At 45.9% G+C, this 15,223-nt stretch overlaps 1 protein-coding gene across 2 annotated transcripts in view; it reads left to right on the top strand.

Annotated features, from left to right (window-relative positions):
• Nucleotides 1-13,719, top strand: part of LOC134927808 (uncharacterized) — a 510,851-nt gene extending 497,132 nt beyond the window's left edge. For both annotated transcript variants that reach the window (XM_063922785.1, XM_063922784.1), the window contains exons 26-27: nt 3,510-3,592; nt 12,963-13,719. In XM_063922785.1, the coding sequence (XP_063778855.1) occupies nt 3,510-3,592 (83 nt within the window). In that variant the 3' untranslated portion in view covers nt 12,963-13,719. The remainder of the gene's footprint in view (nt 1-3,509; nt 3,593-12,962) is intronic.
• The last annotated feature ends 1,504 nt before the right edge of the window (nt 13,720-15,223 follow it).

Genomic DNA, 15,223 nt, shown 5'->3' with positions numbered 1-15,223 from the left:
GGTGGGGGCAAGACTCCGGCAGTTCAGCCACGTCTGGGTTCTGGCAGACAGAACAGTTCTTCTGGAGGCCATCAGAAAATTGGTGCTGTCAGTGTTTATTGTTCCAGTTCCACCTCAACAGTGGAACAAAGGTTATTATTCAAACCTTTTTGTGGTAACAAAACCGGGTAGTTCGGTACGGCCTATTCTGAACTTAAAATCTTTGAACTCTTATCTCAGGGAGTTCAAATTCAAGATCGAATCTCTGAGAGCTGTCATCTCAGGACTGATGGAGGGGGAGTTCCTGGTGTCTCTGGACATCAAGGATGCATACCTCCACATTCCCATTTGGTAGCCAATCAGGCATATCTCCGTTTTGCACTGTTGGACGATCACCATCAGTTCCAGGCGCTGCCGTTTGGCCTCTCCACAGCACCAAGGATCTTCACCAAGGTGATGGCGGAGATGATGGTTCTCCTCCGCAAGCAGAGGGTGTACATAATTCCATATCTGGGCGATCCATCGCGCTCACGACACAGCTGCTAAGGAAGCACGGTTGGATCCTGAACCTTCCACAGTCTTATTTGGAGCCGACAAGGCGGCTGTCTTTCCTGGGAATGGTGCTCGACATGGAAGTGCAGAGGGTATTTCTCCCGGTGGAGAAAGCATTGGTGATTCAAACAATGTGCCGGTAGGTGTTAAAGCCTACCCGGGTATCAGTTCATCAGTATATCCACCTACTAGGGAAGATGGTTGCCGCTTACGACGCTCTGCAGTACAGCAGGTGTCATGCTCAACCTTTTCAGCTGGATCTCTTGGACCAGTGATCGGGCTCTCACCTACACATGCACTAGAGGATACGCCTGTCTCCAAAAGCCAGGATTTCGCTCCTCTGGTGGCTACAACTTCCTCACCTTATGGAAGGCCAAAGGTTTGGAATTCAGGACTGGTTAGAAGGATCCACAGATGCAAGTCTAAGAGGTTGGGGAGCAGTCGCTCTAGGGGATACCTTCCAGGGAAGGTGGTCGAATCAAGATTCTCTTCTCCCAATAAACATCCTGGAGTTAAGGGCCGTGTACAACGCCCTTCTGCAGGCAGCACACCTTCTACAGGATCGGGCTGTTCAAGTGCAGTCAGACCACATGACCACAGTGGCCTACATAAACCGACAAGGCGGAACGAAGAGCAGGGCTGCCATGTCAGAGGTGTCAAGAATTCTCCTCTGGGCAGAAAGACACGCAGTGGCGATGTCAGCAATCTTCATTCCGGGAGTAGACAACTGGGAAGCAGACTTCCTCAGCCGCAACGATCTCCATCCGGGAGAGAGGGGCCTCCACCCTGATGTGTTCAAGGAGGTTACCGGTTGGTGGGGGGTTCCTCACATAGACATGATGGCCTCCCGCCTCAACAAGCTGGGGAGCTACTGTTCCAGGTTGAGAGACCTGCAGGCAGTGGCTGTGGACGCACTGGTAACACCGTGGGTGTTCAAGTCAGTGTATGTGTTCCCTCCACTTCCTCTGATACCAAGGGTTCTTCAGCTGGTAAGAAGAACAAAGGTTCTGGCAATCCTCATTGCTCCGGACTAACCAAGGAGGGCTTGGTACGCGGATCTGCTGGATCTTCTGTTAGAAGATCCAAGGCGCTTACTACTTCAGGAGGATCTGCTACTGCAGGGGCCGTTCGCTTATCAAGACTTACCACGGCTACGTTTGACGGCATGGCAGTTGAACACCAGATCTTAGCTCTGAAAGGTATCCCGAGTGACCCTGATACAGGCTAGGTAGAGGGTAACGTCTAAACATTACCATCGTATTTGTAAAAAATGTTTCTTGGTGTGAATCCAAGACATTTCCTGCGGTGGAGTTTCAATTTGGACGTTTGCTCCTTTTCCTGCAGGTGTGGATATTGGCCTGAGATTGGGCTCCATCAAGGTCCAGATCTCTGCTTTGTCCATCTTCTTCCAAAAGCAATTTGCTGTCCTCCCTGGGGTTCAGCCCTTTTTGAAAGGGGTTCAGCACATCCAGCCTCCCTTTGTGGCGCCTACGGCTCCCTGGGATCTGGACGTAGTGCTGCAGTTCCTGCAATCTGCTGGGGTTTGACCCTCTGCTGGAGGCTGATATCAAGTTTCTCACGTGGAAGGCGGTCACTTTGTTGGCCTTGGCTTCTGCTCGACGCGTGTCAGAATTGGGGGCTCTGTCTTCTAAGAGTCCCTATCTGATCTTCCATGAAGATAGGGCGGAACTTAGGACTCGTCCACAGTTCCTGCCTAAGGTTGTATCGGCTTTCCATATCAACCAGCCTATTGTGTTGCCAGTGGCTTTTGACTCCTCAATTGCTTCAAAGGCCTTGGATGTTGTGAGGGCTTTGAAAATTTATATGAAGAGGACAGTTCGTCATCGAAAGACTGACTCCTTGTTTGTCCTCTATGATCCCAAGAAAATTGGTTGTCCTGCTTCAAAGCAGTAGATTTCACGCTGGATCAAGTTCACCATCCAGCATGTATATTCTACGGCAGGATTGCCGTGTCCAAAATCTGTAAAGTCCCATTCTACTCTTAAAGTGGGCTCTTCCTGGGCGGCTACCCGGGGTGTCTCGGCTGTACAACTTTGCCAAGTTTTACAGGTTTGATACTTTGGCCTCTGATGACCTCAAGTTTGGTCAAGCAGTCTTGCAGGAGCCTCCGCACTCTCCCTCCCGTACTGGGAGCTTTGGTACATCCCCATGGTACTAATATGGACCCCAGAATCCTCTAGGACGTAAGAGAAAATAGGATTTTAATTACCTACCGGTAAATCCTTTTCTCGTAGTCCGTAGAGGATGCTGGGCGCCCGCCCACCGCTTCGTTTTCCTGCATTGGTTTTTATAGTTCAGTACTGTCTGGTTCCTAGGTAAGTTCTGCGTTGTTTACGGTTTCAGTACTGTTTCAGCTGTTGCTGAGTTGTTCTGGCATGTTGGCCGGATTTGCCTGTTGTGTGAGCTGGTATGAATCTCGCCACTATCTCTGTAATTCCTTCTCTCAAAGTATGTTTTCTCCACGGGCACAGTTACTAGACTGAGTCTGGTAGGAGGGGCATAGAGGGAGGAGCCAGCCCACACTATTAAACTCTTAAAGTGCCAATGGCTCCTGGTGGACCTGTCTATACCCCATGGTACTAATATGGACCCCAGCATCCTCTACGGACTATGAGAAAAGGATTTACCGGTAGGTAATTAAAATCCTATTTTTAATTCTGCATCACCCTGTAGATAATTCTTTGTGATGCCTGTAATAATGCACAATTTATTTTCAGTTTTTGACCAGTTTATTAGCTTTACCCTTTAAAAAAAAAAAAAAAAGATTTTATTTTTTTGTATATTTAAAACATTGAAAACTAATACTAAAATTGAATGTAAAATTGTGACTTGCATGGGTGAAAAATGCATGCATATACTGTAGTTGCATTGCTGCAACTGTACTAGTAATGAAATGTGAACTATTTGTAATTCTATATGTTTAAGATTAAACACTTCTCTCTTATTTATTTTTTTAGGAGTTAACGTTCCAAGCCTTGTGCAGCATTTAACAGAAACAGGGAAGCTGAAGTCATCCAGTACCACACAGTTCAAGCAATGAGTAAGATGTTTTACATTTTTCAGTAATGTAACATTTTTACGCTTTCTTTGAATGGTTTCAACATGTTAATATTATTTAGTAAAATTTCAATATAGACCACAGGTTCTCAAACTCGGTCCTCAGGACCCCACAAAGTGCATGTTTTGCAGGTCTCCTCACAGAATCTCAAGTGAAATACTTAGCTCCACCTGTGGACCTTTTAAAATGTGTCAGTGAGTAACTAATACACCTGTGCACCTGCTGGGTTATCTGCAAAACATGCACAGTGTGGGGTCCTGAGGACCGAGTTTGAGAACCACTGATATAGACAATCCCATGATAAGACGGCAGGCTATAAGAAACAACTTTGTAATTATTTTTTCTTGCTAATGATTTTTAATTCTGCTGTGTTACCACAGGGTCATGTGACTACCATGGCAACCAGTGCCGCAGCCACAGAGATATGAGAGGGGGCACTGTTGTGATGGGTGGCAGACCCTCCAACATGACCCGCCCCACTAGGTACAGAATGCTCTGTTTCTGGACTTCCCTCTTCATTTATTATTGCCATCACCTGTGAAGAAACAGCTTTCTTATCATGTAACTAGTTCAGCACAGGTGATGGAAATCATAAATTAAGAGGGAAGTCCAGGAGCAGAGCATTTTGTACCTTGTGGGGCGGGTCATGTTGGAGGGTCTGGGGTGGTTGTTTGTGGCAAAGTGTCTGAGGGGATGTGGCCATACAGCTGTATTTGCTGTGCCGCTTCTGGGGAGTATGCTGTTTTGGCAGTTTATACAATTGCTTGGTGAATCTTGTAGTAATTCAAAACAGAATACTTAACTGTACTGTCTTGGTGCATATAGCTAATGGTATACGGACTCCTACCCTAAAAGGATATTGTAGGATAAATGAGCACACAAAAAGGATATTGTAAATTATTACAATTTTTTTTTATTTTGTTCCCTTTGCACAGCCTTTACGTGTGACATACTGGTGTTCACAATGATGATAGGTACAGAGAGCATCCCAAGAGCCATCATGAAGTGCAGAGAGCACCATAATGTGCAAACGGCATACCAGTGACCACCATTCAGTGCAAACAGCATGCCACTGCCATGTATGTACCTTTTTTATGTTTTCAAAAATTGCCATTTATATTTAAAGGAAATAATTTACACTGCAGCCTTTACAGTGTTTCTTTAGCAATTAATTTTACTTTTTGGTAATAATTTGGCATTTCACTTGAGGCTTACAATTAGCCTTGATGCCCACTGCCTGCTGTTTGTGTGTACAATTCAGATTATAAGGGTACATCTCAGCAGTTAATTTGTTTGGCACAATTATTTTTGCCTGTGTTATTACTATTTTCTGTCATTGTGAATGCTTTTACAAGGAATTCCCCCCCCCCCCCCCCCCCCATATTTTTTTGTAGCTCTTGTAGAACATTTTAAACACAAATGTGACTATTTATGGGCAATATGCAAATAGGATACAGTACTGTGCAAAAGTTTTAAGCAGCTGTGGAAAAAAAACGATGCAAAGTAAAGGCCCATACACATTAGACGATGTCGCTCTGTGAGCGACATCGTCTAATGTTTCCCCCTCCCGGGCCGGCGGCCGACTATGCACACTGAGCGATATGACAGCTCATATCGCTCAGTGACGTCACGCCCCCGCCAGCCCTGCATGAATGTCGTGGACGACAGTCCACATCCTTCATGCATGCCCTACCGACAGCGACGATCGTTGCCGACCCGCGGGGCAGCGCATCGTTCGTCGCTGGCGGCATACACACTTAACGATAAAATGAGCGACGTCACTCAAGGAGGGTTGAAAATGAGCGACGTCGCTCATTTAATCGTTAAGTGTGTACGGACCTTTAGAATGCTTTCAAAAATAGAAGTGTTTATTTTTCTTATTTATTAAAATGCAAAGTGAATGAACAGAAATATCTAAATCAATATTTCGTGTGACCACCCTTTGCCTTCAAAACAGCATCAGTTCTTCTAGGTACACTTGCACACAGTTTTTGAAGGAATTCAGCAGGGAAGCTGTTCCAAACTTCTTTGAGAACTAACCACAGATTTTCTTACTCAAATCCTTCTGGCTATTCATGTAATCCCATACAGACTTGATGATGTTGAGATCAGGGCTATGGGGTGTATTCAATAACTATCGGAAGCTGCCGTCTTGTCGGAAAGACTGCAGCTTCCATCAGAAATAGGTCTGAAGGGTTTCCGACCTATTCCATAAGGGAATTCTCGACTTCTCGGAAAACACGGGGATCGGCGGAATAGCCATCGATCCGTGTGCTTCTGTGGGAAATGGGGCCAAATCCGACAGGTTTTGGCCCCCTTTCCGACAAACTCAATCTGACTTGAAAACAAGTCAGATTGAGGTGAGGAGATGAGCGGTGCTGTAGGCGGCTGGGGGAGCTGAGATCTGCGACCTGGCGGGAGGAGCTGGCTGCGGGGGGACATGTCTGCAGCGGCGCGGGGAGGCGCTGCAGGGAGAGAGGTGCCTGCCACACCTCTCTCCCTGCAGCGCCTTCCCCCGCCGCCGTCCCGCTCATGTCCGCCATCTGCACCCCTAGCCGCTGCTGTCAGCGCAGCCGCTGACAGCAGCAGCACGGGACCCTGTGTACGGCCAAATCCGACAGTTGGATTTGGCCGTCCATTGAATAGCGGTTGTTGGATCCATTCCGACAACTGCATGTCGGAATGAATCCGACTATTATTGAATATACCCCTATGTCGGGAACATATCACTTGCCTGGGAGAGACCTTTCTGATATAACTACCTTTTGTCTTGTTGCAGTGGTCAGTCTTGCCATGGTGCATGACCTGTGACATAAAGCGGTCTTCCACAAACTCACCTTTTGTATCAGAGATTGGCTGTTCCTCACCCAGCCTCTTACACAGTTGTTTCAGTTAATGACTGTGTTTCAACCTACATATTAAAATGATCATTATCACCTGTTTGGTATGATTGGTTAATCATACACCTGACTATAATCCTACAAAATCCCTGACTTTGTGCAAGTGTACCTAGAAGAAATGATACTGTTTTGAAGGCAAAGGGTTGTCGCACCAAATATTGATTTGATTTAAATTTCTCTTCTGTTCATTCACTTTGCATTTTGTTAATTGGTAAAAATAAACTATTAACACTTCTATTTTTGTAAGCATTCTTACTTTGCAGTGTTTTTTCCACACCTGCCTTAAACTACACAGTACTGTATCCTATTTGCATATTGTCCATAAATATTCTCATGGATGTTTAAAAAGTCCCTCAATCGGTAAAAAAAAAAAAAAAAAAACATGATGGAAAGTCCTTATAAAAGCATTCACAATGACAAAAAATAGTAGTAAGACTGGCAAAAATAATTGTGCCAACAAATACACTGCTCAGAATGTACCTTTAAAATCTGAGTTGTACATACGAACATCAGGCAGTGGGCATGAAGGCTAAATTGTAAGCTTCAAGTTGAATACACAGTGATAACTAAAAAGTAAAAAAAAAAAAAATGCAAAGAAACACTGTAAAGGCTGCAGTGTAAATGTATTTTCTTTAAATATAAATGGCAATTTTTGAGTCATAATAAAAGGCACATGGCAGTGGCATGCTGTTTGCGTTGAATGGCATTCACTGGTATGCCGTGTGCGTATCATGGTGATCACTGGGATACTTTGTGTGATATGGTGGTCATTTTGATGCTTTCTGTACTGTATGCCAGCCATTGTGGTGCTCTCTGTACTGATCATCATTGTGAACACCAGTATGTCACACGTGAAGGCTGTGCAAGAGGAACAAAGTTACAATTGTGCCATTTAATCTACAATATGCTTTTGGTATAATCCTTTATCTTACAATATAATTTTAGGGTAGGGGTCCCTATAACTTTATCTTTATGCACCAGAACAGTACAGTCAAGTATTCTGTTTTGATTAACCCAGCAATTGTATGGACTGCCAGAACAGCATACGTACTCCCCAGCGGCAGCAAGGCAAATACAGCTGTATGGCCACATCCCCTCAGACACACTGACCCACCCCCCTCTTTTTTTTTTTTTTTTTTTTTTTTGTTGTGGCTTCGGCACTGGTTGCCATGGTAGTCACATGGCCTTGTGGTAATAAAAAAAAATATATATAAATGTGTGTGTGTGTACCCAGCTTAAGCTCATAAATGTTATATTTTTGGTATGCTTGTAATATGTTTTTATCAATGGGACTACTGTATATTGAAATTTATCTTACGTCCTAGAGGATGCTGGGGTCCACATTAGTACCGTGGGTTATAGACTGGTCCACCAGTAGCCATTGGCACTTTAAGAGTTTAAGAGTGTGGGCTGGCTCCTCCCTCTATGCCCCTCCTACCAGACTCAGTTTAGAAAATGTGCTCGGAGGAGCCGGTCACAGCTAGGGGAGCTCTACATAGTTTAGTTTCTTTATTTCAGAGTTTGTTTTTTTACAGGTAGGCTGCTGGCGACAGCCTCCCTGCAGCGTGGAGCTGAGGGGGGAGCAGTGTCCGCCCTGCGGGGTCTTGAGCCACTGCCCCCGCTGACTGGACGTTGAGCTCCAGAGGGGTCTGATTGCGTCCCGCCGCAGGGGAAAGCTCGCCTTGGCAGCCAGCTGCCACTCCCTCAGGATGCTGAAAATAGGCGAGCGAGTCACTTTCTCTCCCTTGCAAGCGGGGGACAGTGTGAATGTAGGCGGCTAGAGGGTAGGACCGTGGTCTTTACCACGCTCCTGGAAGGCCCAGCGGTACTGCAGTGCGACGCTAGGGAGGGGGGCACCCTGGGCCAACTCCGGACCCAAAACTTACCACAAGCAGCCTGTCGGGGTCTAAGGATCCAAGCCAACTTGAACTCCTCCGGCCAGTATAATCTGCATAGAGCGGGAAGACAGCACCATTGAGGGGGTGGAGCTTCTACTCAGAGCGGACCCAGCAGCGTTTAGTGCCATTTTCCAGCCTGCAGCTCAAGTGGATGCCTGGTCCCTCCTGCTCAACTCCAGCTATCTGTACGGTACCAGGGGGTTGTAGAATGGGGGGGACGGGGACTTTTTACTCTGAAAAAAACGTACATATTTTCAATAGGCAAATAACAGTATCCACAAAAGGAGTTTGTTATTAAACCAGTGCAATTTAAATTGGTGATGCTGTTAAGAATTGTAACATTCATGTAACGGCTCACAAGAAATGTATCACTCCAGGAATTGATCTGTATATAGATAATAAAGAATCTGCAAGCTTTCTGTAAGTGCAGAGGCAACATGCACTTGGTAGCTAAGTTAATGAAAATCCCGGCAGCAAGTAGATTGATGAAAGAAAAGTAAATAATTACCTCTCCTGGGCTATTAACACCGAGTGTCCTCGGTGCAGTCCATTATAGCCCGCTAATAGTGTTGGTGAGGGAGAGGAAATGAGCACAATTGATCTAACAGGGGCTGTTCTTATGTAGTAACCGGCGTCTTTATGTCAATTACCGAGGCTTTCCTCCGGTCTCCAGAGGGCTGGTGGAAATCCTTTAGTGTGCCCACTAGAATCAGGAGAGGGATGTGCTGTCCGGTATCGCCAGTCAGGAGTGCCGCTGATGGCCGCTAATAGCTGGAGGCACCGTGCAGTGACGCCAGCTGGAGCCGCCGTTAATTACAGGGAAAGTCCTCTCACCAGAGGCAGGAGCTTCCACATAAGTGATGACAGCCGCTGGCATCGGAGAAAAGGCGCTGAATGAAAGCGCTAGCCGGGACAGCCTCTGGTGATTAGCAGAGTCCTCTGATGAGTGACGGGGATCGTCCCCGTTGGTGAGCAGTGCCGGTATAATAAGATTGGTGATCAGAGTATAAAGTGGGAGGAGCCTAACAGATCAATACAGATCAATTCCTGGAGTGATACATTTCTTGTGAGTAGTTACTTTAATGTTACACGAATGTTACAATTCTTAACAGCATCACCAATTTAAATTGCACAGATTTAATAACAAATTCATTTTGTGGATACTGTTATTTGCCTATTGAAAATATGTACGGTTTTTTCAGAGTATATACAAATTTATAAATTTATTTTTAGATATTGTGTACAAAGTCTTATTGGTGTATCAATTTTTTTATAAATTATATTGCGGCCTACTATTGCCTGTGCTTGGATTGCTAAAGCTATTGCCAGGTGGTCAATCACTCTGCAGGAGGGATCGACTACGCTGGATAAAGGTGACGTTGATTAATTTTTACATAATATTCAGGATTCTGCAGGGTTCCTGGTGGATTCCATGAAGGACCTGGGTTCCATGGCTCTTGTGTTCCATCGCACTCACGACACGGCTGCTCAGGAGGCACGGTTGGATCCTGAACCTTCCAAAATCTCATCTGGAGCCGACAAGGCGGCTGTCTTTCCTGGGAGTGATCCTCGACACGGAAGTGCAGAGGGTATTTCTCCTGGTGGAGAAAGCGTTGGTGATTCAAGCAATGGTCCCGGGAGGTCCTAAAGCCTGCCCGGGTATCTGTTCATCAATGCATACACCTTCTGCGGAAGATGGTTGCTGCCTACGAAGCTCTGCAGTACGGCAGGTTTCATGCTCGACCCTTTCAGCTGGACCTATTGGGCCAGTGGTCGGGCTCTCACCTACACATGCACAAGAGGATACGCCTGTCTCCGAAAGCCAGGATTTCACTCCTCTGGTGGCTGCAACTTCCACACCTTCTGGAAGGGAGAAGGTTCAGAATTCAAGACTGGATCCTTCTAATTATAGATGCAAGTCTAAGAGGTTGGGGGGCAGTCGCACTAGGGGATACCTTCCAGGGAAGGTGGTCGAATCAAGATTCTCTTCTCCCAATAAACATCCTGGAGTTAAGGGCCATGTACAACGCCCTTCTACAAGCAGCACACCTTCTACAGGATCGGGCTGTTCAAGTGCGGTCGGACAACGTGACCACAGTGGCCTACATAAACCAACAAGGCAGAACGAAGAGCAGGGCTGCCATGCCAGAGGTGTCAAGAATTCTCCTCTGGGCAGAAAGACACGCGGTGGCGATGTCAGCAATCTTCATTCCGGGAGTAGACAACTGGGAAGCAGACTTCCTCAGCCGCCATGATCTCCATCCGGGAGAGAGGGGCCTCCACCCGGATGTGTTCAAGGAGGTTACCGGTTGGTCGGGGGTTCCTCACATAGACATGATGGCCTCCCGCCTCAACAAGCTGGGGAGGTACTGTTCCAGGTCGAGAGACCTGCAGGCAGTGGCTGTGGACGCATTGGTAACACTGTGGGTGTTCAAGTCAGTGTATGTGTTCTGGCAATCCTCATTGCTCCGGACTAATCTAGGAGGGCTTGGTACGCGGATCTGCTGGATCTTCTGTTAGAAGATCCAAGGCGCTTACTTCTTCAGGAGGATCTGCTACTGCAGGGGGCGTTCGCTTATCAAGACTTACCACGGCTACGTTTGACGTGATGGCAGTTGAACACCAGATCTTAGCTATGAAAGGTATCCCGAGTGAGGTTTTTCCTACCCTGATACAGGCTAGGTAGAGGGTAACGTCTAAACATTACCATCGTATTTGTAAAAAAATGTTTCTTGGTGTGAATCCAAGAAATTTTCTGCGGTGGAGTTTCAATTTGGACGTTTGCTCCTTTTCCTGCAGGTGTGGATATGGGCCTGAGATTGGGCTTCATCAAGGTCCAGATGTCTGCTTTGTCCAACTTCTTCCAAAAGCAATTTGCTGTCCTCCCTGAGGTTCAGACCTTTTTAAAAGGGGTTCTGCACATCCAGCCTCCCTTTGTAGCGCCTACGGCTCCCAGGGATCTGGACGTAGTGCTGCAGTTCCTGCAATCTGCTGGGGTTTGACCCTCTGCTGGAGGCTGATATCAAGTTTCTCACGTGGAAGGCGGTCACTTTGTTGGCCTTGGCTTCTGCTCGACGCGTGTCAGAATTGGGGGCTCTGTCTTCTAAGAGTCCCTATCTGATCTTCCATGAAGATAGGGCGGAACTTAGGACTCGTCCACAGTTCCTGCCTAAGGTTGTATCGGCTTTCCATATCAACCAGCCTATTGTGTTGCCAGTGGCTTTTGACTCCTCAATTGCATCAAAGGCCTTGGATGTTGTGAGGGCTTTGAAGATTTATATGAAGAGGATAGCTCGTCATCGAAAGACTGACTCCTTGTTTGTCCTCTATGATCCCAAGAAAATTGGTTGTCCTGCTTCAAAGCAGTAGATTTCACGCTGGATCAGGTTCACCATCCAGCATGTATATTCTACGGCAGGATTGCAGTGTCCAAAATCTGTAAAGGCCCATTCTACTCGTAAAGTGGGCTCTTCCTGGGCGGCTACCCGGGGTGTCTCGGCTGTACAACTTTGCCAAGTTTTACAAGTTTGATACTTTGGCCTCTGATGACCTCAAGTTTGGTCAAGCAGTCTTGCAGGAGCCTCCGCGCTCTCCCTCCCGTACTGGGAGCTTTGGTATATCCCCATGGTACTAATATGGACCCCAGAATCCTCTAGGACGTAAGAGAAAATAGGATTTTAATTACCTACCGGTAAATCCTTTTCTCGTAGTCCGTAGAGGATGCTGGGCGCCCGCCCACCGCTTCGTTTTCCTGCATTGGTTTTTATAGTTCAGTACTGTCTGGTTCCTAGGTAAGTTCTGCGTTGTTTACGGTTTCAGTACTGTTTCAGCTGTTGCTGAGTTGTTCCGGCATGTTGGCCGGATTTGCCTGTTGTGTGAGCTGGTATGAATCTCGCCACTATCTGTGTAATTCCTTCTCTCGAAGTATGCTGTCTCCTCGGGCACAGTTTCTAGACTGAGTCTGGTAGGAGGGGCATAGAGGGAGGAGTCAGCGCACACTATTAAACTCTTAAAGTGCTAATGGCTTCTGGTGGACCTGTCTATACCCCATGGTACTAATATGGACCCCAGCATCCTCTACGGACTACGAGAAAAGGATTTACCGGTAGGTTACCAAAATCCTATTTTTTGGTTTGTGTTTTCATTTACTATGTTGATCATGTTAAACTAAAGGTGGGTACACACCTAGGCGATGTGCTCGGTGTGAGACATTGCCTGGTGTTTTCCTTCCCGGGCATACACACTGTGTGATATCACTAATGATATTGCACAGTGACGTCATGCCGCAGCCAGCCGGAGCATGCAGCTTTGGACAAGGAGTACAAATTGAGCTCGGCAGTGGTGGCATGCACACTGGGCAATCAGGAGGGGGAAAATGAGCGATATAGTTCACTATATCGCTAAGTGTGAACCCACTTTAAGATTATCTTAATTTTCTGTATTGGAAATCACTTTTTCTGTTTACCATTTTCTGCAAATAACACTACTTGCCTCCCGGAATCTGCCTATCCGCTAATGACATACTGAATGTTTTTTCTGTTCTGTGATCTTCAGGTGGCATGCAGCAATATATGCAGTGGGTGACATGCAGAAGAAACAATTTCACCATTTTCTATAGTCCTAAATAAAGGAGTAAACACAGAAGTTGTTAGTACTTAAGAGTTAATGGACCTTTTGTTAAAGAACCCTGCAATGGATAGCATAAGGGGAGCAAATAGGGGGATTTATTTGAAGCATCACTAAAATGTCTGTGTAATGTATCAATGGAGACTGACAGTGTTACAGGAGGGACCGACCAACGCACAAATACTTTACAGAGCTGTCCAATGAACTTGCACTCCAGTAATGATCATAAACCTAAATTTCTCACTCCCATCTATGGGGAAATATTTTTTTTTTTTTTATAACTTGTATTGTTATCTCATGATGCTGAGACAAGGGAAGACTTTTATCCTAATGTTTGAGGAAATATGCAAAGATCATTGTGTATATCAAGAAAGTTATCAGAAATAATGCGTAAGTGCTGATATACTGTACCATATGCTGTGACACCAGAATTACATCACCATACCATTATATTATATCCATTAGCGCCACATTTACAGATATTTGGCTGCTGGGTAAAGCTGTGTTATCTAGAGGTAGTTTAAACTCCAGGAATTATTTGCTACATTTTGGCTACAAAATGTTTAGTAATTGTATGCTATCACTATAATTAGTGCAAACGATCCATTCCTTCCCCTAACCCTAGTGTTGGTCCTAAATTCACAGATCTCGTGTTGTTACAAGTACAATAAAAAAAATAATTCAGTTTGGAGAGTCTGGAGACTTTTATTCAAATAAAGATTGTCAAATTTGTGTCTTCTTTTTGTTTTTTTGTTTTGGTATAACAGACAGTCATACATCTGTCATCCGCTACTATGCCAGGATTATTAATTTGTAGCTAATTGATTCCATGATAGATAATAGGTTTGTAGATTGAAAACACAGAAACTTTCTTCACATTGTCGATCCAAGTGGATGGAGGTTATTGATTAAGAAGCAGCCTTACTTTAGCTACCACAAAAACCGTACTATGTCAGTGCTGACCACCTCTTAGCTGCACTGTCATATTTCAATACAACCTAACTCAAGTGGCGATTACACAAAGCAGGATGCATCTTATAGTGGAGCCTCCATAGCATTGGGAACTGAATGTGAAACCTGCAGGCACAGCAACTTTCTTATAAGCCTTGGAGCATATGTCCCTCATTTCATTCAACCGTGAGTAAGTCTGTGCTGAACATCTTAGTAACAGAATTAGAACGTACTGTTTTGCATCTCCATATGGTTTGTACATTGAAGGCATTTGTTTAGCTTGCCTATAGGGATGCAGCGGGTGCAGTTGGAAAATAAGACGACAGCTCTTATAAAGGTGTTATGGTTTCACTACTGTATCTAATGGTAAAAAAAAATGAAGTAAAAGTTACATCCATTTAATTCGACTGATCCTCCTTGAACGGTGACTATGGAAATGTAGTGTTACAAAAAGTCACAATTAGCTGTCGCATAAGCCAAAACCAGGTTCACTACACAGATCATCCTCAATGTGTAAACACTGAATACTCCTAGCACAGGCCTGGTCAACCTGTGGCTCTCCAGATGATGTGAAACTACACATCCCAGTGTGCCCTGCCACAGTTTTAGCATTTCCTAATCGCGAAACTGTAGCAAAGCATGATGGGACTTGTAGTTTTACAATAGCTGGAGAGCCACAGGTTGGCCATGCCTGGCCTAGCACCTGCACACACTGAGGTTACTAGTACTCATTAGAGCACCTTGAAACTACTTTTATGTATTTTTTTTCTTATAGCACGTGAGGCAGATGAATGTGAACTGATGTTCAATGGGATCACCCAGGCCTGCCATCAAGGGGGCACGGTGGGGACTACAGTACTGGGCCCTGGCTGAGAGGCGGCCCGGGTGGCATCAACGAGGATTGCAGGGACAGGCTAGCTGCCTGTGCAGTGCGCACCAGCAGGGCAGGCAGCCATGGATGCACAGAGCAGCAGTGTGTATTCTTTCTATTCAGCTGGCCGTGAGCCAATCGGAGCTCACGGACCGGCAGCCAATTAGGAGCTCCGATTGGCTCACAGCCGGCTCAATAGAAAGAATGCACACTGCTGCTCTGCGTGCCTCCTTGGCTACCTGCCCATGTGCAGGCAGCTGGCCTGTCCTGGCGATCTGCATTGCTGCCACACTGGGCCCCTCTGGTAAGCTTTGGGGGAGCTACGGGTTGGGGGGCCTTCCAAATTTGTCAGTCCCGGGACCCATCA

This window comes from Pseudophryne corroboree, chromosome 5 (genome assembly GCF_028390025.1).
Source record: "Pseudophryne corroboree isolate aPseCor3 chromosome 5, aPseCor3.hap2, whole genome shotgun sequence".
Taxonomy (NCBI): Eukaryota; Metazoa; Chordata; class Amphibia; order Anura; family Myobatrachidae; genus Pseudophryne; species Pseudophryne corroboree.
The sequence above is the reverse complement of the archived record's forward strand: the minus strand, read 5'-3'. Positions and strand labels throughout refer to the sequence as shown.